The sequence below is a fragment of the Panulirus ornatus genome, chromosome 1 (assembly GCF_036320965.1).
Source record: "Panulirus ornatus isolate Po-2019 chromosome 1, ASM3632096v1, whole genome shotgun sequence".
Lineage (NCBI taxonomy): Eukaryota > Metazoa > Arthropoda > Malacostraca > Decapoda > Palinuridae > Panulirus > Panulirus ornatus.
This window is the reverse complement of record NC_092224.1, coordinates 8,427,047-8,451,877: the sequence shown is the minus strand read 5'-3', so window position 1 is coordinate 8,451,877 and position 24,831 is coordinate 8,427,047. Positions and strand designations below refer to the sequence as shown.

General features: G+C 41.4%; 1 protein-coding gene across 6 annotated transcripts in view; it reads left to right on the top strand.

Moving 5' to 3' along the window:
• The window catches only part of LOC139754989 (caspase-8-like), a 63,685-nt gene that overhangs the window by 28,477 nt on the left and 10,377 nt on the right, over positions 1-24,831 (top strand). For all 6 annotated transcript variants that reach the window (XM_071673345.1, XM_071672998.1, XM_071673095.1 and 3 more), the window contains exons 2-4: positions 4,889-4,963; positions 8,443-9,039; positions 17,033-17,098. In XM_071673345.1, coding sequence (XP_071529446.1) covers positions 4,955-4,963; positions 8,443-9,039; positions 17,033-17,098 — 672 coding nt within the window. In that variant the 5' untranslated portion in view covers positions 4,889-4,954. The remainder of the gene's footprint in view (positions 1-4,888; positions 4,964-8,442; positions 9,040-17,032; positions 17,099-24,831) is intronic.

Genomic DNA, 24,831 nt, shown 5'->3' with positions numbered 1-24,831 from the left:
TCTGGAGAAGGCATATGACAGAGTTGATAGAGATGCTCTGTGGAAGGTATTAAGAATATATGGTGTGGGAGGCAAGTTGTTAGAAGCAGTGAAAAGTTTTTTATCGGGGATGTAAGGCATGTGTACGTGTAGGAAGAGAGGAAAGTGATTGGTTCTCAGTGAATGTCGGTTTGCGGCAGGGGTGTGTGATGTCTCCATGGTTGTTTAATTTGTTTATGGATGGGGTTTTTAGGGAGGTTAATGCAAGAGTTTTGGAAAGAGGGGCAAGTATGAAGTCTGTTGTGGATGAGAGAGCTTGGGAAGTGAGTCAGTTGTTGTTCGCTGATGATACAGCGCTGGTGGCTGATTCATGTGAGAAACTGCAAAAGCTGGTGACTGAATTTGGTAAAGTGTGTGAAAGAAGAAAGTTAAGAGTAAATGTGAATAAGAGCAAGGTTATTAGGTACAGTAGGATTGAGGGTCAAGTCAATTGGGAGGTAAGTTTGAATGGAGAAAAACTGGAGGAAGTGGAGTGTTTTAGATATCTGGGAGTGGATCTGGCAGCGGATGGAGCCATGGAAGCGGAAGTGGATCATAGGGTGGGGGAGGGGGCGAAAATCCTGGGAGCCTTGAAGAATGTGTGGAAGTCGAGAACATTATCTCGGATATATATATATATATATATATATATATATATATATATATATATATATATATATATATATATATATATATATATATATATATATGTATATATATATATATCCCTGGGGATAGGGAAGAAAGAATACTTCCCACGCATTCCTCGCGTGTCGTAGAAGGCGACTAAAGGGGACGGGAGTGGTGGGCTGGAAACCCTCCCCTTCTTGTATTTTAACTTTCTAAAAGGGGGAACAGAAGGAGTCACGCTGGGAGTGCTCGTCCTCCTCGAAGGCTCTGATTGAGGTGTCTAGATGTGTGTGGATGTAACCAAGATGAGAAAAAAGGAGAGAAAGGTAGTATGTTTGAGGAAAGGAACCTGGATGTTTTGGCTCTGAGTGAAACGAAGCTCAAGGGTAAATGGGAAGAGTGGTTTGGGAATGTCTTGGGAGTATAGTCAGGGGTTAGTGAGAGGACAAGAGCAAGGGAAGGAGTAGCACTACTCCTGAAACAGGAGTGATGAGAGTATGTGATAGAGTGTAAGAAAGTAAACTCTAGATTGATATGGGTAAAACTGAAAGTGAATGGAGAGAGATGGGTGATTATTAGTGCCCCTGCAGCTTGGCATGAGAAGAAAGATCATGAGAGGCATGTGTTTTGGGAGCAGCTGAGTGAGTGTGGTGAGTGTGTAAGTAGTTTTGATGCATGAGACCGGGTTATAGTGATGGGTGATTTGAATGCAAAGGTGAGTAATGTGGCAGTTGAGGGAATAATTGGTGTGCATGGGTTGTTCAGTGTTGTAAATGGAAATGGTGAAGAGCTTGTAGATTTATGTGCTGAAAAAGGACTGGTGATTAGGAATACCTGGTTAAAAAAGAGATATACATAAGTATACGTATGTAAGTAGGAGAGATGGCCAGAGAGCGTTATTGGATTACGTGTTAATTGATAGGGGCGCAAAAGAGAGACTTTAGGATGTTAATGTGCTGAGAGGTGCAACTGGAGGGATGTGTGATCATTATCTTGTGGTGGCTCAGATGAAGATTTATAGAGGTTTTCAGAAAAGAAGAGAGAATGTTGGGGTGAAGAGAGTGGTGAGAGTAAGTGAGCTTGGGAAGGAGACTTGTGTGAGGAAGTACTAGGAGAGACTGAGTACAGAATGGAAAAAGGTGAGAACAAAGGAGGTAAGGGGAGTGGCGGAGGAATGGGATGTATTTAGGGAAGCAGTGATGGCTTGCGCAAAAGATGCTTGTGGCATGAGAAGCGTGGGAAGTGGGCAGATTAGAAAGGGTAGTGAGTGGTGGGATGACGAAGTAATATTATAAGTGAAAGAGAAGAGAGAGGCATTTGGATGATTTTTGCAGGGAAATAATGCAAATGAGTGGGAGATGTATAAAAGAAAGAGGCAGGAGGTCAAGAAAAAGGTGCAAGAGGTGAAAAAGAGGGCAAATGAGAGTTGGGGTGAGAGAGTATCATCAAATGTTTTGGAAGGAGGTAAATAAAGTGCTTAAGACAAGGGAACAAATGGGATCTTCAGTTAAGGGGGCTAATGGAGAGGTGATAATAAGTAGTGGTGATGTGAGGAGGAGATGGAATGAATATTTTGAAGGTTTGTTGAATGTGTTTGATGATAGAGTGGCAGATATAGGGTGTTTTGGTCGGGTTGGTGTGCAAAGTGAAAGGGTTAGGGAAAATGATTTGGTAAACAGAGAGGAGGTAGTAAAAGCTTTGCGGAAGATAAAAGCCGGTAAGGCAGCGGGTTTGGATGGTACTGTAGTGGAATTTATTAAAAATGGGGGTTACTGTATTGTTGACTGGTTGGTAAGGTTATTTAATGTATGTATGACTTATGGTAAGGTGCCTTGCATAGTGCCATTGTACAAAGGTAAGGGGGATAGAAGTGAGTGCTCGAATTACAGAGGTATAATTTTGTTGAGTATTCCTGGTAAATTATATGGGAGGGTATTGATTGAGAGGGTGAAAGCATGTACAGAGCATCAGATTGGGGAAGAGCAGTGTGGTTTCAGAAGTTGTTGAGGATGTGTGGATCAGGTGTTTGCTTTGAAGAATGTATGTGAAAAATACTTAGAAAAGCAAATGGATTTGTATGTAGCATTTATGGATCTGGAGAAGGCATATGATAAGAGTTGATAGAGATGCTCTGTGGAAGGTATTAAGAATATATGGTGTGGGAGGCACAAGTTGTTAGAAGCAGTGAAAAGTTTTTTATCGGGGATGTAATGCATGTGCACGTGTAGGAAGAGGGAAAGTGATTTGTTCTCAGTGAATGTCGGTTTGCGGCAGGGGTGTTTGATGTCTCCATGGTTGTTTAATTTGTTTATGGATGGGGTTGTTAGGGAGGTGAATGCAAGAGTTTTGGAAAGAGGGGCAAGTATGCAGTCTGGTGTGGATGAAAGAGCTTGGGAAGTAAGTTAGTTGTTCGCTAATGATACAGCGCTGGTGGCTGATTTATGTGAGAAAGTGGAGAGGCTGGTGACAGAGTTTGGTAAAGTGTGTGAAAGAAGAAAGCTGAGAGTGAATGTGAATAAGAGCAAGGTTATTAGGTACAGTAGGGTTGAGGGTCAAGTCAATTGGGAGGTAAGTTTGAATGGAGAAAAACTGGTGGAAGTGAAGTGTTTTAGATATCTGGGAGTGGATTTGGCAGCGGATGGAACCATGAAAGCGGAAGTGAATCATAGTATGGGGGAGGGGGCAAAAATTCTGGGAGCGTTGAAGAATGTGTGGAAGTCGAGAACATTATCTTGGAAAGCAAAAATGGGTATGTTTGAAGGAATAGTAGTTCCAACAATGTTATATGGTTGCGAGGCGTGGGCTATGGATAGAGTTGTGCGGAGGAGGGTGGATGTGCTGGAAATGAGATGTTTGAGGACAATATGTGGTGTGAGGTGGTTTGAGCGAGTAAGTAATAATCGGGTAAGAGAGATGTGTGGTAATAAAAAGAGTGTGGTTGAGAGAGCAGAAGAGGGTGTTTTGAAATGGTTTGGTCACATGGATAGAATGACTGAGGAAAGATTGACCAAGAGGATATATGTGTCGGAGGTGGAGGGAACGAGGAGAAGTGGGAGACCAAATTGGAGGTGGAAAGATGGAGTGAAAAAGATTTTAAGTGATCAGAGCCTGAACTTGCAGGAGGGTGAAAGGCGTGCAAGAAATAGAGTGAATTGGAACGATGTGGTATACTTGGGTCGACGTGCTGTCAATGGATTGAACCACGGCATGTGAAGCGTTTGGGATAAACCATGGAAGGTTCTGTTGGGGCCTGGATGTGGAAAGGGAGCTGTGGTTTCGATGCATTATTACATGACAGCTAGAGAATGAGTGTGAACGAATGTGGCCTTTTTTGTCTTTTCCTAGCGCTACTTCGCTCTCATGAAGGGGGAAGGAGGTTGTTATCTCATGTGTGGCGAGGTAGCGATGAGAATGAATAAAGGCAGACAGTATGAATTATGTACATGTGTATATATGTATATGTCTCTGTGTGTATATATATGTATATGTTGAGATTTATAGGTATGTATATGTGCGTGTGTGGACGGGTATGTATATACATGTGTTTGTGGGTGGGTTGGGCTATTCTTTCGTCTGTTTCCTTGCGCTACCTTGCTAACGCGGGAGACAGCGACAAAGCAAAGTAATGATAAGATGATATATATATATATATATATATATATATATATATATATATATATATATATATATATATATATATATATATATATATATATATTATCATTGTTATTATTTATTGCCGTGGAATTTTTTAAGAAAAGGGGGTGACTGTTTTGTTGACTGGTTGGTAATGTTATTTAATGTATGTATGACTCATGGTGAGGTGCCTTAGGATTGGCGGAATGATTGCATAGTGCCATTCTACAAAGGGAAAGGGGACAAAGGTGAGTGCTCAAATTACAGAGGTATAAGTTTGTTGAGTATTCATGGTAAATTATATGGGAGGGTATTGATTGAGAGGGTGAAGGCATGTACAGAGCACCAGATTGGGGAAGAGCAGTGTGGCTTCAGAAATGGTAGAGGATGTGTGCATCAGGTGTTTCCTTTGAAGAATGTATGTGAGAAGTACTTAGAAAAGCAAATGGATTTGTATGTAGCATTTATGTAGCATATATATATATATATATATATATATATATATATATATATATATATATATATATATATATATATACGAAAAACATCAGTCACTTAGAATAAGCTGATAATGGATTTCCAATGCTCTTCCCCCGCCTGCCAGGTGTGAAGAAGGAAGGTGGATACAGCAGCCGAAACTACACAGCCAGACAACCTGCATACCCTCATCATGCCTAAGGTGAGTGACGTCACGCTAGATGCATCTTCTTTGTCTAGTTACGAGGAGAATTCTGGTGACACATTCACAACACAGAAGTCCGGGATGAAGAAAATGCACCATTCTCTCAACCGTCACCTCCTGACATCTGAGAACCTGCACACTACAAGAACTGTTAACCATTCTGTTCGTCAAGACATAGTATTAGACTCTATTGTAACTTCCTCTAATATCTGTGTTATGGTTGTTTGCCTAACACCCTCTATTTATGGACTTCATCATTGCCGTACGTATATTCTCTGCATCTTCAGCTTTTGCAATCAAAACGTCCAACACCATTCTTCCCCTTTACCTTTGAGTTTCATTTCACTCAGAACCAGAACATCTAGGTTTCTTTCCTCAAACATACTATCTACCGTTTCTTCTCATCTTATTACATTCACCCACATTCAGACACCCCAGTCTGAGCCTTCCACTAGAATGAGCATTCCTCTCTTGACTCTAGAAATTGAATATGTATAGTGCAAACTATTGAGAGATGTATAAAAGAAAGCGGCAGTCGTTCAAGAGGAAGATGCAAGGGTTGAAAAAGAGGGCAAATGAGAGTTGGGGTGAGAGAGTATCATTAAACTTTAGGGAGAATAAAAAGATGTTTTGGAAAGAGGTAAATAACGTCCGTAAGACAAGGGAACATATGGGAACATTGATGAAGTGGGCAAGGGGGGAAGTAATGATAGGTTGTGATGAAGTGAGAAGGAGATGGAGTGAATATTTTGAAAGTATGTTTGAACGTGTTTGATGACAGAGTGGCATATATAGGGTGATTTGGTCGGGGTGGTCTGCGAAGTAAGAGGGTCAGGGAGAATGGTCTGGTTAAGAAAGAAGAGGCAGTGAAAGCTTTGCGGAAGATGAAATCCAGAAAGGCGGAAGGATTGGATGGTTTTGCATTGGAATTTATTAAGAAAGCGGGTGGCTGTGTTGTTGATAGGCTGGTAAGGATATTCAGTGTAAATATGGATCATGGTGAAGTGCTTGAGGATTGGAAGAATGCATGCATATTGCCATTATACAAAGGCAAAGGGGATAAAAGTGAGTGTTCTAGTTATGGAGGTATAGGTTTGTTGAGTATTTCTGGCAAATTGTATGGGAAGGTATTGATTGAAAGGGTGAAGGCATGAATAGAGCATCAGACTGGAGAAAGGCAGTGTGATTTCAGAAGTGGTAGAGGATATGTGGATCAGGTGTTTGCTTTGAAGAATGTGTGTGCGAAATACTTAGAAAAAACAGATGGATTTGTATGTAGCATTTATGAATCTGGAGAAGGCATACGATAAGGTTGATATAGATGCTTTGTGGAAAGTTTTAAGAGTATATGGCGTCGGTGGTAAGTTGCTAGAAGCTGTGAAATTTTTTTTTACCAAGGATATAAGGCATGTGTACGAGTAGGAAGAGAGGAAAGTGATTGGTTCTCAGTGAATGTCGGTTTCCGGCAGCGGTGCGTGATGTCTCCATGGTTGTTTAATTTGTTTTTGGATGGGGTGGTTAGGGAGGTGAATGCAAGAGTTTTGGAGAGAGGAGCAAGTATGCAGTCTGTTGGGGATGAGAGGGCTTGGGAAGTGAGTCAGTTGTTATTCGCTGATGATACATCGCTGGTGGCTGATTCGGGTGAGAAACTGCAGAAGCTGGTGACTGGGTTTGGTAAAGTACGTGAAAGAAGAAAGCTGAGAGTAAATGTGGATAAGAGCAAGGTTATTAGGGACAGGAGGGTTGAGGGGCAAGTCAGTTCGGAGGTAAGTTTGAATGGAGAAAAACTGGAGGAAGTGCAGAGTTTTTAGATATCTGGGAGTGGATTTGGTAGCGGATGGAACCATGGAAGCGGAAGTGAGTCCCAGACTGGGTGAGGGGGCGAAGGTTCTGGGAGCGTTGAAGAATGTGTGGAAGACGAGAACATTATCTTGGAGAGCAAAAATGGGTATGTTTGAAGGAATAGTGGTTCCAACAGTGTTATATGGTTGCGAGGCGTGGGCTATAGATGGAGTTTTATGGAGGAGGGCGGAGGTGTCGGAAATGAGATGTTTGAGGACAATATGTGGTGTGAGTAGGTTTGATCGAGTAAGTAATGAAAGGGTAAGAGAGATGTGTGGTAATAAAAAGTGTGGTTGAGAGAGCAGAAGAGGGTGTATTGAAATGGTTTGGTCGAATGGAGAGTGAGTGAGGAAAAGTGAGTGAGGAAAGATTGACAAAGAGGGTATATGTGTCAGAGGGGGAGGGAACGAGAAGTGGGAGACCAAATTGGAGATGGAAGGATGGAGTGAAAAAGATGTTGAGCGATCGAGGCCTGAACATTCAGGAGGGTGAAAGGCGTGCAAGGAATAGAGTGAATTGGAACGATGTGGTATAGCGGGGTCGACGTGCTGTCAGTGGATTGAACCAGGGTATGTGAAGCGTCTGGGTTAAACCATGGAAAGTTTTGTAGGGCCTGGATGTGGAAAGGAGCTGTGGTTTCGATGCATTATACATGACAGCTAGAGATTGTGAACGAATGTGGCCTCTATTGTCTTTTCCTAGCGCTACCTGCGTGGGGAGGGAGGTGTCACTTCATGTGTGGTGGGGTGGCGATGGGAATGAATAAAGGCAGGAAGTATGAATTATGAAACAAGAGGGGAGGATTTCCAGCCCCCCCCCTTCCCTCCCCTTTTAGGCACCTTTTACGACACGCAGGGAATACATGTGAAGTATTCTTTCTTTCCTATCCACAGGGATAATATATATATATATATATATATATATATATATATATATATATATATATATATATATATATATATATATATATATATATGCTGATAACCATTAGCCAAGATAAACACGATAAGTTCCCGAGTGTACTTTTGCGTAATGATCACATCGTCATGGGAGACACAAGAATGAGATAGAAGACGTAATCAGTTCATATATAACGAAGAGACGTAGCTAAGAGGCCTTTGGTAAACGAGTGTGACCTCTTGCAAAATATAGTACTATGAAGATACACAGACTAACTTACAGTTGCACAAAATAAAATCATTAAACTTACACGCCGGTAGAGGGAATGTGTGTGAAAGTTATTATCACCAGAAAGTCTTGACTTTTGTTATCACAATTCATTATTTTTGTATTCTATATCCTAGCCCTTCTTCCGTAATGTACTTCCTGGAGGCATCTTCTCAAGACTGATACTGACTCAATTCTGTTGGTATTTCAAGCAACAGTTCCTACAAATGTAACTTTAATATAAGCTTTACCCTTAACAACTGTGACAAGAACTTGCAAGAGGAAATTAGCAATAGTTGTTTTTGTCGTGTAACTAATATTCTGTTGCTATTAAATGTGCAAGAAAAGTCTTTTAGATGATAATGATGCGTAAATTGTACATATGAGTGATTATACCTCTAGATATTGTAATAACCAACTGTTGCAATAACTTTAATCATGACATTATAAACTGTTTTGTATTCCAGGCATCACCACTGGAAAAAGCATTAAAGGCCGGCGTTGTCCGTATGACCGTCGGTAGCGGGTTCGAATGTGTGGTGTGTGGGTCGCCACTGTCTGGGGAGTCGTCTGTGGTCCAGCACTTGGAGGGCTCCAAGCACCGGGAAAAGTCCACTCGGTACGCCATCACTCATATCAAAAATGGTCCCCAGACACTCATTGAGTCGCTTCCCAGCAAAACGAGGGAAGCCGCCAAGAAAGGATTGCTTCTTGTTCTCGATAATGCCGTCAAGTGCACAATCTGTGGCAACGCACTAACTGGTGTGCAACAGATTGAGGACCACTTAGCGGGCGAGGACCACAAGAAGAAAGCTACATCACAGCAGATGGCCGCCATCGTTCAGCCCAGGCCACCAGTGCCTAAGGTTCCTGTGACTGTAGCAGCGATAGCGCCCCAGCCGTTGCAAGAAGATAAACTGGTACAACAAAAGCTGAAGGAGGGAATTATAATGTTAACGGACAACAAGGTACAGCCTTACTTATGTCCCATCTGCAACAACAAATCATTCAACAGTTCCGCTACCTTGCTTGACCACCTTAAGAGCAAAAAGCACAAGAGAATGGTAAGTAGATTTGGCCCTTAAGTACAAAGGTTCTAACGCTGAACCCAGCGGTTCGATCCTTGAGCATTAGGTGTACGATCCTTGAGCACAAAGCTTCAATCCTTAAGCACAAGGGTTCGAAACTTTAGCATAAGGGTTCGGTTTGAGGTACAAACGTTCGATGCTTGAGCATAATGGTTCGGTCACTGAGCACAAAGGTTCGATCTCTGAGCATAATGGTTCTCTCCTTGAGTACAGTGATTCGATCTTTGAGCATAATGGTTATATCCTCGAGTACAAAGGTCCGATCCTTGAGCAAAATGGTTCGATCCTTGGGTACAAAGATTCGATCCTTGAGCATAATGGTTCGATTCTTGAGTACAAAGGTTCGATCCTTTAGCATAATGGTTCGATCCTTGAGTACAAATGTTCGATCCTTGAGCATAATGGTTCAATCCTTGAGTACAATGGTTCAGTCTTTGATCAGAGTGATTCGATCCTTGAGTGCAAAGGTTCGATGTTTGAGCGTAATGGTTTGAGCCTTCAGTACAAAGGTTCGATCCTTGAGCATAATGATTCGATCCTTAAGTACAAAGGTTGGATTTTTGAGCATAAAGGTCCGATCCTTCCGTACAAAAGTTCGATCCTTGAGCATAATGATTCGATCCTTAAGTACAAAGGTTCAGTCCTTGAGTACAAAGGTTAGACCCTTAAGCATAATGGTTCGATCCTTAAGTACAAAGGTTGGATCCTTGAACAAAATGGTTCGATCCATGAGTACAAAGGTTCGTTCCCTGAACAAGCACAACGGTTGGATCCTTGAGTAGAAAAGGTCGATCCTTGAGCGTAAAGGGTCGATCCTTGTGCATAATGGTTCGATCCTTCCGCACATTGGTTCGATCCTTTAGCACAGTGATTCGATCCTTGAGCATAATGATTCGATTCTTGAGCATAATGGTTCGAAACTTGAGTACCATTCAGGCCAAAATGCGGAAGGGTCATTCTGTCGTGCTGAAGGGATTAAGAAAACGAAATGTTAGGCAAGTCATCAGTAGCAATGTGTTAGGCAAGTTATCAGCGGTAATGCGATATGCAAGTTATCAGTAGTAACGTGTTAGGCAAGTTATCCGTAATTATGTGTCAGGCAAGTCATCATTAGTAATGTGTTTGCCAAGTTATCATTAAGAATGTGTTATGCAATTCATCAGCAGTAATGAGTTAGGCAAGTGATCATTAAGAATGCGTAAGACAAGTTATCGATAACAGTATTTTAGGGAAATTATTAGTAGAAATGTGTTAGGCAAGTTATCAGTAGTACTATGTTAGGCAAGTTATCAGTAGTCATGTGTTCGGAAAGTTATCAGGAGCATTGTGTTAGGCAAATTTTCAGAGGTACTGTGTTAGGCAATGTATCAGTAGTACTGTGTGAGGTAAGTAATCAGTAGCAATGTGTTAGGCAAGTTGTCAGTAGTGATGTGTTAAGCAAGTTATCAGTAGTAATGTGTTTGGCAAGTTATCAGTATTAGTGTTAGGCAAGTTATCAGTAGTAATGTGTTACGCAATTTATCAGTAAAACTGTGTTCGGCAATTTATCAGTAGTAGTGTATTAGTCAAGTTATCAGTAGCACTTGTTACAGTTATCTCTCCAATTTACCAATAAATGCTATACTTATCCATTATATCATTCAGTTTTCTTTGAGGAATGATATGTTCAGTGTACATTTTATTGTTTTGAGGGTCTTATTATTGTAGGTTAATATAAGAGATTTTGTTTATTAGTGTAACCAAATCAAGAGTAAATATTTTCAATATTATAACAAATTATGGAAGGACCAAACATATGTAAGAGACAAGAGAAAGTGATATGAAGAATTGGTATAGAAACTGGAAGAAGGCCAAGGTCAAGCCTCTCTCTCAGGAATGGCCAATAGAGTAAGGATGTTATACAAAGCTGTTGGTAAATGTATAATGTAATCTGTACACATCTCAATCATTTCCAACCCTTATATAAGGTTATATAATTGAGGCTCGTAAATTTGCCAGAGAGATGTAAAGGTAATTTAGAGAGAGATCCGTGTATGAAATGTATGATTTAAGTTACGAAAGCTATGTATATTTTTACTATTATAAATATATTTTTTATGATTTTTATCTGTGTTTGGTGTTTGACCAACTTGACAAGAATGGAAAAGTTGGTATATAAATACGGCCGTCAGCTGTCAGGAGATGTTAGCCAGATAAGGAAATCTGTGTCTAGCCCTAATCTCCCTGTTAACAGAAGCTGGTATTTCAGAGGTATCTGTTTTAATGGGCCTGTGGACTGATTATTCACCCTTTAATGTATAAAGGGTGGAGGCAGAACGTAACATGGGGGCCCATCCAGGATTGTTACGTTCTGCCTCCACCCCTTATACATTAAAGGGTGTGTAATCAGCCCACAGGCCCATTAAAACAGATACCTCTGAAATAACGGCTGTTAGAGATATTTGGGCTAGACATAGATTTCCTTATCATCTGGCTAACATCTAACAGCTAAGGGCCGGAATTATGTACCTACTTTTCCATTCTTGTCCAGTTGATCATATACCAAACATAGATAAAAATTATAAAGGTATATTTATAATAGCAAGAATAAACAAGGCTTTCGTAACATAATACAATTTATACTTGATACATGGATCTCTGTCAATATTACTTTACATCTCTCTGGCAAATTTACTGGCCTCAGTTATATAACATAAGGGTTTGAAATGACTGAGATACGTACAGATTATACATTTACCAACAGATTTGAATCTTATCCTTCCTCTATTGGCCATTCCTGAGAGAGAGGCTTGACCTTGGCCTTCTTCCAGTTTCTATACTAATTCTTCATATCACTTTCTCTTGTCTCTTACATATGTTTTGTCCTTCCATAATTTGTAATGATATTGAAAATGTTTACTCTTAATTTGTTTACACTCTAATAAACAAAATCTCTTATATTAACCTACAATAATAAGACCCTCAAAGCAATATAATGTGCGCTGGACACATCATTCCTCAAAGAAAACTGAATGATATAAAGGATAACTATAGCATTTATTGGGAACTTGGCGAGATAACTAACACACTGTATTAGTCAAGTTCTCAGTTGTAATGTATTAGTAAAGTTATCAGTAGCACTGTATTAGTCATCAGTAGTAATATGATAGGCAAGTGATCTGTAGCTCTGTGTCACGCAAGTTATCCGTAGTAATATGTAAGGCAAGTTATCAGTGGTAATGTTTAGGAATCCTGCCCTCATATCTTCCACCTTACTTCTCAGCAAGATTCAGTTAAGGGCACTTGTTCTTAACAAGTCAGCCTTCCTCACTTCCAGTCATGAACGCCTTTCTCTTCGGCGCGATATTGCATCTCACTTTCTCCTGAAGAATCTAAAATACCTTTTTAATTTAGTTATATCAAATTCGACCGGTAGTTTTACACTTTTAAAGAGATGGCGTTTTTATTGGATCCTTTTCTCTTTTTTACCGTTCTGTTATCGGTATCCTATAACTAAGGATTATGATATTTTGCGGAACTTTCTGAAGCTCTCTGAATGTTGTGAGTACTTGCGAATGTTTCCTGTCGTAACTTAGGACATGCAACACTTAAAGTGATTTTCATTCAACCTGTGGAAAATTAATACGTAAATTTTCGTTGGGACAGAATTAACAGCTTCGTAAGTGGACAGCCGAGTGAAGTTTGTTGTTAATAGTAAAGGATGTATGATTATAATTTCCGTATTCATTCTACCTTGAATTAAGTTCATCTGTCCACGGCCGGTGTCTTTTTACCCTTCCGTTGAAGTTGGTTATATTTTACCATCAGAATGTCTTCCATAAAGGTTAATACAGTTCTCTGATCACCTATTATTACCGAGTGTATTATATATATATATATATATATATATATATATATATATATATATATATATATATATATATATATATATATATATATATATATATATATATTTTATTATACTCTCGCTGTCTCCCGCGTTAGCGAGGTAGCGCAAGGTAACAGACGAAAGAATGGCCCAACCCACCCACATACACATGTATATACACACACGTTCACACACGCACATGTACATACCTATACATTTCAACGTATACATGAATATACCTACACAGACATGTGTATACACATGTACATAATTCATGCATGCTGCCTTTATTCATTCCAATCACACCCCGCCACACATGAAATGATAATCCCCTCCCCCGCATGCGCGCGAGGTATCGCTAGGAAAATACAACAAAGGCCACATTCGTTCACACTGTCTCTAGCTGTCATGTACAATGCATCGAAACCATAGCTCCCTTTACACATCCAGGCCCCACAAAACTTTCCGTGGTTTACCCCAAACGCTTCACACGCCTTGGTTCAATCCATTGACAGCACGTCGACCCTGGTGTACCAAATCGTTCCAATTCACTCTATTCTTTGAACGCCTTTCACCCTCCTGCATGTTCAGGCCCCGATCGCTTAAAATAATTTTCACTCCATCCTTCCATCTCCAATTTGGTCTCCCACTTCTCCTCGTTCCCTCCAACTCTGACACATATATCCTCTTTGTCAATCTTTCCTCACTCGTTCTCTCCATGTGACCAAACCATTTCAAAACACCCTCTTCTGCTTTCTCAACCACACTCTTTTTTATTACCACACATCTATATTACCCTTTCATTACTTACTCGATCAAACCACCTCACACAACATATTGTCCTCAAACATCTCATTTCCAACACATCCACCCATCTCCGCACAACTCTATCTATAGCCCACGCCTCTCAACCATATAACATTGTTCGAACTACCATTCCTTCAAACACACCCATTTTTGCTTTCCAAGGTAACGTTCTCGACTTCCACAGATTTTTCAACTCCCCCTCCCCTACCGTATGATTTACTTCCGCTTCCATGGTTCCATCCGCTGCCAAATCCACTCCCAGATATCTAAAACACTTCACTTCCTCCAGTTTTTCTCCATTCAGACACACCTCCCAGTTGACTTGTCCCTCAACCCTACTGTACCTAATAACCTTGCTCTTATTCACATTTACTTTCAACTTTCTTCTTTCATGCACTTTACCAAACTCAGCTACCAGCTTCTGGAATTTCTCACCCGAATCAGCCACCAGCGCTGTATCATCAGCAAACAACAACCGACTTTTTTCCCAAGCTCTCTCATCCACAATAGACTGCATACTTGCCCCTCTTTCCAAAACTCTTGCATTCACCTCCCTAACAATCCCATCCATAAACAAATTAAACAACCATGGTGACATCACGTACCCCTGCCGCAAACCGACATTTACTGAGAATCAATCACTTTCCCCTCTTCCTACTCGTACACGTGCCTTACATCCTCTATAAAAGCTTTTCACTGCTTCTGACAACTTGCCTTCCCACACCATATATTCTTAATACCTTCCACAGAGCATCTCTGTGAACTATCATATGCCTTCTTCAGATCCATAAAGGCTACATACAAATCCACTTGCTTTTCTAAGTATTTCTCACATACATTCTTCAAAGCAAACACCTGATCCACACATCCTCTACCTCTTCTGAAACCACACTGCTCTTCCCCAATCTGATGCTCTGTACATGCCTTCACCCTCTCAATCAATACCCTCCCATATAATTTCCCATGAATACTCAACAAACTTATACCTCTGTAATTTGAGCACTCACTTTTATCCCCTTTGCCTTTGTACAATGGCACTATGCAAGCATTCCGTTAATCCTCAGGCACCTCACCATGAGTCATACATACATTAAATAACTTTCCCAACCGGTCAACAATACAGTCACCCTCCCTTTTTAGTAAATTCCACTTTAATGCCATCCAAACCTGCTGCCTTGCCGGCTTTTATCTTCCGCAAAGCTTTTACTACCTCTTCTCTGTTTACTAAATCATTCTCCCGAAACCTTTCGCTTTGCCACTCTATCATCAAACACATTCAACAAACCTTCAAAATACTCACTCCATCTCCTTCTCACATCACCACTACTTGTTATCACCTCCCCATTAGCCCCCTTCACTGATGTTCCCATTTGTTCCCTTGTTTTACGCACTTTGCCTCCCAAAACATCTTTTTATTCTCCCTAAAATTGAATGATACTCTCTCACCCCAACTCTCATTTGCCCTCTTTTTCACCTCTTGCACCTTTTTCTTGACCTCCTGTCTCTTTCCTTTATACATTTTCCAGTCATTTGCATTATTTCCCTTCAAAAGTTGTCCAAATGCCTCTCTCTTCTCTTTCACTAATAATCTTACTTCTTCATCCCACCACTCACTACCCTTTCTAATCTGCCCACCTCCCACTCTTCTCATGCCACAAGCGTCTTTTGAGCAAGCCATCACTGCTTCCCTAAATACATCCCATTCTTCCCCCACTCCCCTTACGTCATTTGTTTTCACCTTTTTCCGCTCTGTACTCAGTCTCTCCTGGTACTTCCTCACACAAGTCTCCTTCCCAAGCTCACTTACTCTCACCACTCTCTTCACCCTAGCATTCTCTCTTTTTTTCTGAAAGCCTCTACATATTTTCACCTTCGCCTCCACAAGATAATGATCAGACATCCCTCCAGTTGCACCCCTCAGCACATTAATATCCAAAAGTCTCTTTCGCGCGCCTATCAATTAACATGTAATCCAATAACGCTCTATGGCCATCTCTCCTACTTACATACGTATACTTATGTATATCTCTCTTTTTATACCAGGTATTCCCAATCACCAGTCCTTTTTCAGCACATAAATCTACAAGCTTTTCACCATTTCCATTTACAACACTGAACACCCCTTTACACCAATTATTCCCTCAACTGCCACATTAATCACCTTTGCATTCAAATCACCCATCACTACAACCTGGTCTCTTGCGTCAAAACTACTAACACACTCACTCAGCTGCTCCCAAATCTGCATATGCACCAAAAATCACCCATCTCTCTCCATCCACTTTCAGTTTTACCCATATCAATCTAGAGTTTACTTTCTGACACTATCACATCCTCCCACCACTCCTGTTTCAGGAGTAGTGCCACTCCTTCCCTTGCTCTTGTCCTCTCACTAACCCTTGACTTTACTCCCAAGACATTCCCAAACCGCTCTTCTCTTTTACCCTTGAGCTTCGTTTCAGTCAGAGCCAAAACATCCAGGTTCCTTTCCTCAAACACACTATCACTCCTTTTTCTCATCTTGGTTACATCCACACAGCTTTAGACACCCCAATCTGAGCCTTCGAGGAGGATGAGCACTCCCCGCGTGGGTCCTTCTTTTGTTTCCTCCTATTAGAAAGTTAAAATACAAGAAGGGGAGGGTTTCTGGCCCCCCTTTCCCGTCCCCTTTAGTCGCCTTCTACGACACGTGAGGAATGCGTGGGAAGTATTCCCCTATATATATATATATATATATATATATATATATATATATATATATATATATATATATATATACGTCCAAAATTCGCGCACTCAACAAGCAGATCGAAAGCCTGTCTTTTTTTCATACTTAGGTAGATTATGAATTTGTCTCAGGAGTTCGGGTGTCAAAAGTGAATCTCTACAGATGCGACACGGAGAGTAGATACGCCAGCTCACCTCAGAACTAATCTAAGCTTGATTTACTCTCACACTGGCATCAGTACTTTATTCTTCATATTAGTATAACTTTATGGGTGAAGAAATACTTCTTAAGTATCTGCACAACTGCCTTAATCTCTGAAAATCCACCATATCTATATCAAACGAGACGTATGATATTAATCAGAAAGTAAATTCATAAGTTAGATGCTTGAGTCATTTGTTACTAGGAAGGGAGTGTGATTTTACACTTAATATCCAGGTATAAAGCGCTTCATATTTTGTTATATGTTACATCATATCTTGATATATGACAGTTTAGATTCTGGTATATGAAGACATCTGACACTTCTTCAGCAAAGTCCATTTACGGAAGTTGCCTCTTTTCAGGAACTTGACGTACGGAACAAGTTATCGGTCGGTCAGGCTGATGTGTTACCTCCAACCAGTAGTCAGGTGGGTCTGCCTCCTCGGGACTTGGTAACTTGCCTTGTATTTTTGTACATACTACCGTGTAGTATTTATGTGCTGAAAAAGGACTGATGATTGGGAATACCTGGTTTAAAAAGCGAGATATACATAAGTATACTTATGTAAGTAGGAGAGATGGCCAGAGAGCGTTATTGGATTACGTGTTAATTGACAGGCGTGCGAAAGAGAGACTTTTGGATGTTAATGTGCTGAGAGGTGCAACTGGAGGGATGTCTGATCATTATCTTGTGGAGGCTAAGGTGAAGATTTGTATGGGTTTTCAGAAAAGAAGAGTGAATGCTGGGGTGAAGAGGGTGGTGAGAGTAAGTGAGCTTGGGAAGGAGACCTGTGTGAGGAAGTACAAGGAGATACTGAGTACAGAATGGAAAAAGGTGAGAACAATGGAAGTAAGGGGAGTGGGGGAGGAATGGGATGTATTTCGGGAATCAGTGATGGATTGCGCAAAAGATGCTTGTGGCATGAGAAGAGTGGGAGGTGGGTTGAGTAGAAAGGGTAGTGAGTGGTGGGATGAAGAAGTAAGAGTATTAGTGAAAGAGAAGAGAGAGGCATTTGGACGATTTTTGCAGGGAAAAAATGCAATTGAGTGGGAGATGTATAAAAGAAAGAGACAGGAGGTCAAGAGAAAGGTGCAAGAGGTGAAAAAAAGGGCAAATGAGAGTTGGGGTGAGAGAGTATCATTAAATTTTAGGGAGAATAAAAAGATGTTGTGGAAGGAGGTAAATAAAGTGCGTAAGACAAGGGAGCATATGGGAACTTCAGTGAAGGGCGCAAATGGGGAGGTGATAACAAGTAGTGGTGATGTGAGAAGGAGATGGAGTGAGTATTTTGAAGGTTTGTTGAATGTGTTTGATGATAGAGTGGCAGATATAGGGTGTTTTGGTCGAGGTGGTGTGCAAAGTGAGAGGGTTAGGGAAAATGATTTGGTAAACAGAGAAGAGGTAGTGAAAGCTTTGCGGAAGATGAAAGCCGGCAAGGCAGCAGGTTTGGATGGTATTGCAGTGGAATTTATTAAAAAAGGGGGTGACTGTATTGTTGACTGGTTGGTAAGGTTATTTAATGTATGTATGACTCATGGTGAGGTGCCTGAGGATTGGCGGAATGCGTGCATAGTGCCATTGTACAAAGGCAAAGGGGATAAGAGTGAGTGCTCAAATTACAGAGGTATAAGTTTGTTGAGTATTCCTGGTAAATTATATGGGAGGGTATTGATTGAGAGGGTGAAGGCATGTACAGAGCATCAGATTGGGGAAGAGCAGTGTGGTTTCAGAAGTGGTAGAGGATGTGTGGATCAGGTGTTTGCTTTGAAGAATGTATGTGAGAAATACTTAGAAAAGCAAATGGATTTGTATGTAGCATTTATGGATCTGGAGAAGGCATATGATAGAGTTGATAGAGATGCTCTGTGGAAGGTATTAAGAATATATGGTGTGGGAGGAAAGTTGTTAGAAGCAGTGAAAAGTTTTTATCGAGGATGTAAGGCATGTGTACGTGTAGGAAGAGAGGAAAGTGATTGGTTCTCAGTGAATGTAGGTTTGCGGCAGGGGTGTGTGATGTCTCCATGGTTGTTTAATTTGTTTATGGATGGGGTTGTTAGGGAGGTAAATGCAAGAGTTTTGGAAAGAGGGGCAAGTATGAAGTCTGTTGGGGATGAGAGAGCTTGGGAAGTGAGTCAGTTGTTGTTCGCTGATGATACAGCGCTGGTGGCTGATTCATGTGAGAAACTGCAGAAGCTGGTGACTGAGTTTGGTAAAGTGTGTGGAAGAAGAAAGTTAAGAGTAAATGTGAATAAGAGCAAGGTTATTAGGTACAGTAGGGTTGAGGGTCAAGTCAATTGGGAGGTGAGTTTGAATGGAGAAAAACTGGAGGAAGTGAAGTGTTTTAGATATCTGGGAGTGGATCTGGCAGCGGATGGAACCATGGATGCGGAAGTGGATCATAGGGTGGGGGAGGGGGCGAAAATTCTGGGGGCCTTGAAGAATGTGTGGAAGTCGAGAACATTATCTCGGAAAGCAAAAATGGGTATGTTTGAAGGAATAGTGGTTCCAACAATGTTGTATGGTTGCGAGGCGTGGGCTATGGATAGAGTTGTGCGCAGGAGGATGGATGTGCTGGAAATGAGATGTTTGAGGACAATGTGTGGTGTGAGGTGGTTTGATCGAGTGAGTAACGTAAGGGTAAGAGAGATGTGTGGAAATAAAAAGAGCGTGGTTGAGAGAGCAGAAGAGGGTGTTTTGAAGTGGTTTGGGCACATGGAGAGAATGAGTGAGGAAAGATTGACCAAGAGGATATATGTGTCGGAGGTGGAGGGAACGAGGAGAAGAGGGAGACCAAATTGGAGGTGGAAAGATGGAGTGAAAAAGATTTTGTGTGATCGGGGCCTAAACATGCAGGAGGGTGAAAGGAGGGCAAGGAATAGAGTGAATTGGAGCGATGTGGTATACCGGGGTTGACGTGCTGTCAGTGGATGGAATCAAGGCATGTGAAGCGTCTGGGGTAAACCATGGAAAGCTGTGTAGGTATGTATATTTGCGTGTGTGGACGTGTGTATATACATGTGTATGGGGGGGGGGGGGTTGGGCCATTTCTTTCGTCTGTTTCCTTGCGCTACCTCGCAAACGCGGGAGACAGCGACAAAGTATAATAAAAAAAAAATAACTACCGTGTTTCATAAGTAACGCTGGGAGTATTGGTTATATGTTTTGTCACAGTCTTACAAGCAGAACCATTACCTTCCTGTAACGCACTAATGGGACAGAATAATTGTGTAATCCTCATGATGTAAACAGAGAACTTTTTGCTAGATAGTAGGAATGTGAAATCGCCAATTAATTGAACAATGATGTATGCTACCCGCATGCAGTGACTGGGTTGTCAGTAAATGGGTTTATACAGTGACAGTAAGACAAATGATATCTGGACTGGGTCAGTAATCCATATGAGAACCAAGGGAAAGAATGTGGGGCGATGGAGAATCGGAGAAGCGCAAGAAGGCGTTAAAGCGAGCAACGGCGGCTGTGGTGAGTCGTGGGTTTAGTATGCTTTGAGGGGCGGTGTTGCCTAGGGTGAGGCTGGCATTCAAGTTAGCCAGACGGATATACTTCTCCCTAACCCAGAACAACACTAGGCTTGATTTACCGTCACACTGGCATTAGTACTTTATTCTTCTTCATCTTAGTGTAGCTTCATGAGTAAAGAAGTACACAACTGCCTTAATCACTGAAAATTCGCCATATCTATATTAACGAGACGCTTGATATTAATCAGTAAGTAAATTCATAAGTTAGATGTTTGAGTCATAGAGGTTAATACAGTTCCCTGATTTTCACATGGCGGCTGACGATTCGTAAATACCCGTGTTTCTTTGATGGAATTTTGGCTCAGATGCTGATAAGATGGATCATTACCCACAACCTGCTTCAGAAACTCTGAAGTAGATAGCATTAAGCTCCATGAATGAGGCAGCAACTTAGGAGGACTCTTTCTGAGTTGAGGTTGCGGTCCCTTTATTCTCCAGGTGTGGGCATGCTATGAATGGACTAACCTTGACAGTGATGTCCCAGAGATCAGCGAGAGGTGAGGTGATCCCTAGTGACCGTTTGGACAATCATGTGCTCCCATGAAAAGGGGCCCCTAAACCTGTTATAAGCAAGACAACTCCCAGCTCCTGCCTAGATCTTTTAGGCCTCCACATATGAGGGCTCTTTCTTTCATGCTATTCGCCATTTCCCGCGTGAGCGAGGTAGCGTTAAGAACAGAGGACTGGGCATTTGAGGGAATATCCTCACCTGGCCCCGTTCTCTGTTCCCTGGGGATAGGGGAGAAAGAATTCTTCCCACGCATTCCACACGTGTCGTAGAAGGCAACTAAACGGCACGGGAGCGGGGGGGGGGCTGGAAACCCTCCCTTCCTTATATTTTAACTTTCTAAAAGGGGAAACAGAAGAAGGAGCCACGCGGGGAGTGCTCATCCTCCTCGAAAGCTCTGACGGGTGTCCAAATGTGTGTGGATGTAACCAAGATGAGAAAAAAGGAGAGATAGGTAGTATGTTTGAGAAAAGGAACCTAAATGTTTTGGCTCTGAGTGAAACGAAGCTCAAGGGGAAGAGAGGTTTGGGAATGTCTTGGGAGTAAAGTCAGGGGGTAGAGAGAGGACAGGAGCAAGGGAAAGAGTAACACTACTACTGAAACAGGAGTGGTGGGAGTATGTGATAGAGTGTAAGAAAGTAAACTCTAGATTGATATTTGTAAAACTGAAAGTTGATGGAGAGAGATGGGTGATTATTGGTGCATATGCACCTGGGCATGAGAAGAATCATGAGAGGCAAGTGTTTTGGGAGCAGCTGAGCGAGTGTGTTAGTAGTTTTGATGCACGAGACCGGGTTATAGTGATGGGTGATTTGAATGCAAAGGTGAGTAATGTGGCAGTTGAGGGAATAATTGGTGTACATGGAGTGTTCAGTGTTGTAAATGGAAATGGTGAAGAGCTTGTAGATTCACGTGCTGAAAAAGGACTGGTGATTGGGAATACCTGGTTTAAAAAGAGATATATACATAAATATACGTATGTAAGTAGGAGAGATGGCCATAGAGCGTTATTGGATTACGTGTTAATTGATAGGCGCGCGAAAGACAGACTTTTGGATGTTAATGTGCTGAGAGGTGCAACTGGAGGGATGTCTGATCATTATCTTGTGGAGGCGAAGGTGAAGTTTAGTAGAGGTTTTCAGAAAAGAAGAGAGAATGTTGGGGTGAAAAGAGTGGTGATAGTAAGTGAGCTTGGGAAGGAGACTTGTGTGAGGAAGTACCAGGAGAGACTGAGTACAGAAAGGAAAAAGGTAAGAACAAAGGTCGTAAGGGGAGTGGGGAGGAATGGGATGTATTTAGGGAAGCAGTGATGGCTTGCGCAAAAGATGCTTGTGGCATGAGAAGCGTGGGAGGTGGGCAGATTAGAAAGAGTAGTGAGTGGAGGGATGAGGAAGTAAGATTATTAGTGAAAGAGAAGAGAGAGGCTTTTGGACGATTTTTGCAGGGAAATAATGCAAATGAGTGGGAGATGTATAAAAGAAAGAGGCAGGAGGTCAAGAGAAAGGTGCAAGAGGTGAAAAAGAGGGCAAATGAGAGTTGGGGTGAGAAAGTATCATTAAATTTTAGGGAGAATAAAAAGATGTTTTGGAAGAAGGTAAATAAAGTGCGTAAGACAAGGGAACAAATGGGAATTTCAATGGAGGCAAGTGGGGAGGTGATAACAAGTAGTAGTGATGTGAGAAGGAGATGGAATGAGTATTTTGAAGGTTTGTTGAATGTGTTTGATGATAGAGTGGCAGATATAGGATGTTTTGGTCGAGGTGGTGTGCAAAGTGAGAGGGTTAGGGAGAATGATCTGGTAAACCGAGAAGAGGTAGTAAAAGCTTTGCGGAAGATGAAAGCCGGCAAGGCAGTGGGTTTGGATGGTATTGCAGTGGAATTTGTTAAAAAAGGGGGTGACTGTATTGTTGACTGGTTGGTAATGTTATTTAATGTATGTATGACTCATGGTGAGGTGCCTGAGGATTGGCGGAATGCTTGCATAGTGCCATTGTACAAAGGCAAAGGGGATAAGAGTGTGCTCAAATTACAGAGGTATAAGTTTGTTGAGTATTCCTGGTAAATTATATGGGAGGGTATTGATTGAGAGGGTGAAAGCATGTACAGAGCATCAGATTGGTGAAGAGCAGTGTGGTTTCAGAAGTGGTAAAGGATGTGTGGATCAGGTGTTTGCTTTGAAGAATGTATGTGAGAAATACTTAGAAAAGCAAATGGATTTGTTTGTAGCATTTATGGATCTGGAGAAGGCATATGATAGAGTTGATAGAGATGCTCTGTGGAAGGTATTAAGAATATATGGTGTGGAAGGCAAGTTGTTAGAAGCAGTGAAAGGTTTTTATCGAGGATGTAAGGCATGTGTACGTGTAGGAAGAGAGGAAAGTGATTGGTTCTCAGTGAATGTAGGTTTTCGGCAGGGGTGTGTGATGTCTCCATGGTTGTTTAATTTGTTTATGGATGGGGTTGTTAGGGAGGTGAATGCAAGAGTTTTGGAAAGAGGGGCAAGTATGCAGTCTGTTGTGGATGAGAAAGCTTGGGAAGTGAGTCAGTTGTTGTTCACTGGTAGCAGATTTGCGTGAGAAACTGCAGAAGCTGGTGACTGAGTTTGGTAAAATGTGTGAAAGAAGAAAGCTGAGAGTAAATGTGAATAAGAGCAAGGTTATTAGGTACACTAGGGTTGAGGGACAAGCCAACTGGGAGGTAAGTTTGAATGGAGAAAAACTGGAGAAAGTGAAGTGTTTTAGATATCTGGGAGTGGATTTGGCAACGGATGGAACTATGGAAGCGGAAGTGAATCATAGGGTGGGGGAGGGGGCGAAAGTTCTGGGAGCGTTGAAGAATGTGTGGAAGTCGAGAACATTATCTCGGAAAGCAAAAATGGGTATGTTTGAAGGAATAGTGGTTCCAACAATGTTATATGGTTGCGAGGAGTGGGCTATGGATAGAGTTGTGCGGAGGAAGGTGGATGTGCTGGAAATGAGATGTGTGAGTACAATATGTGGTGGGAGGTGGTTTAATCGAGTAAGTAAAATTAGGGTAAGAGAGATGTGTGGTAATAAAAAGAGTGTGGTTGAGAGAGCAGAAGAGGGTGTGTTGAAATGGTTTGGTCACATGGAGAGAATGAGTGAGGAAAGATTGACCAAGAGGATATATATGTGAGAGGTGGAGGGAACGAGAAGTGGGAGACCAAATTGGAGGTGGAAAAATTGAGTGAAAAAGATTTTTAGTGATCGGGACCTGAACATGCAGGAGAGTGAAAGGCATGCAACTAATAGAGTGAATTGGAACGATGTGGTATACCGTGGTCGACGTGCTGTCAATGGATTGAACCAGGGCATGTTAAGCGTCTGGGGTAAACCATGGAAAGTTGTGTGGGGCCTGGATGTGGAAAGGGAGCTGTGGTTTCGGTGCATTATTACATGACAGCTAGAGACTGAGTGTGAACGAATGTGGCCTTTGTTGTCTTTTCGTAGCGCTACCTCACGCACATTTGGGGGGAGGAGGTGGTTATTCTCATGCGTGGCGGGGTGGCAATGGGAATGAATAAAGGCAGGCAAGATGAATCATGTGCATGTGTATATATGTATATGTCTGTGTGTGTATATATATGTATACGTTGAGATGTGTTGGTATGTATATTTGCGTGTGTAGATGTGTATTTATATACTTGTGTATGTGGGTGAGTTGGGCCATTCTTTCGTCTGTTTCCTTGCGCTACCTCGCTAACGCGGGAGACAGCGACAAAGCAATATATATATATATATATATATATATATATATATATATATATATATATATATATATATATATATATATATATATATTTGTACACAATTCGCGCACTCAACTAACAGGACGAAAGTATTTTTTTTTTTTTTCCATATTTAGGTGAAAATATGGATTTGTCTGGAGGTAGGGTGTCAGAAGCCGAATCTCTACAGATGCGACACGTAGAGTAGGTATATAGATTATATTTGTTGACACAAACATTGTTCTATGAAAGAAAAACAATAAAAGATATTTTGCTTATACTTACATTTCAATGTAAACTTAAACATATTAGGAATGTATATTGCTAATCATTACTAGAGTAGTAGATTAACACGTATACCAACA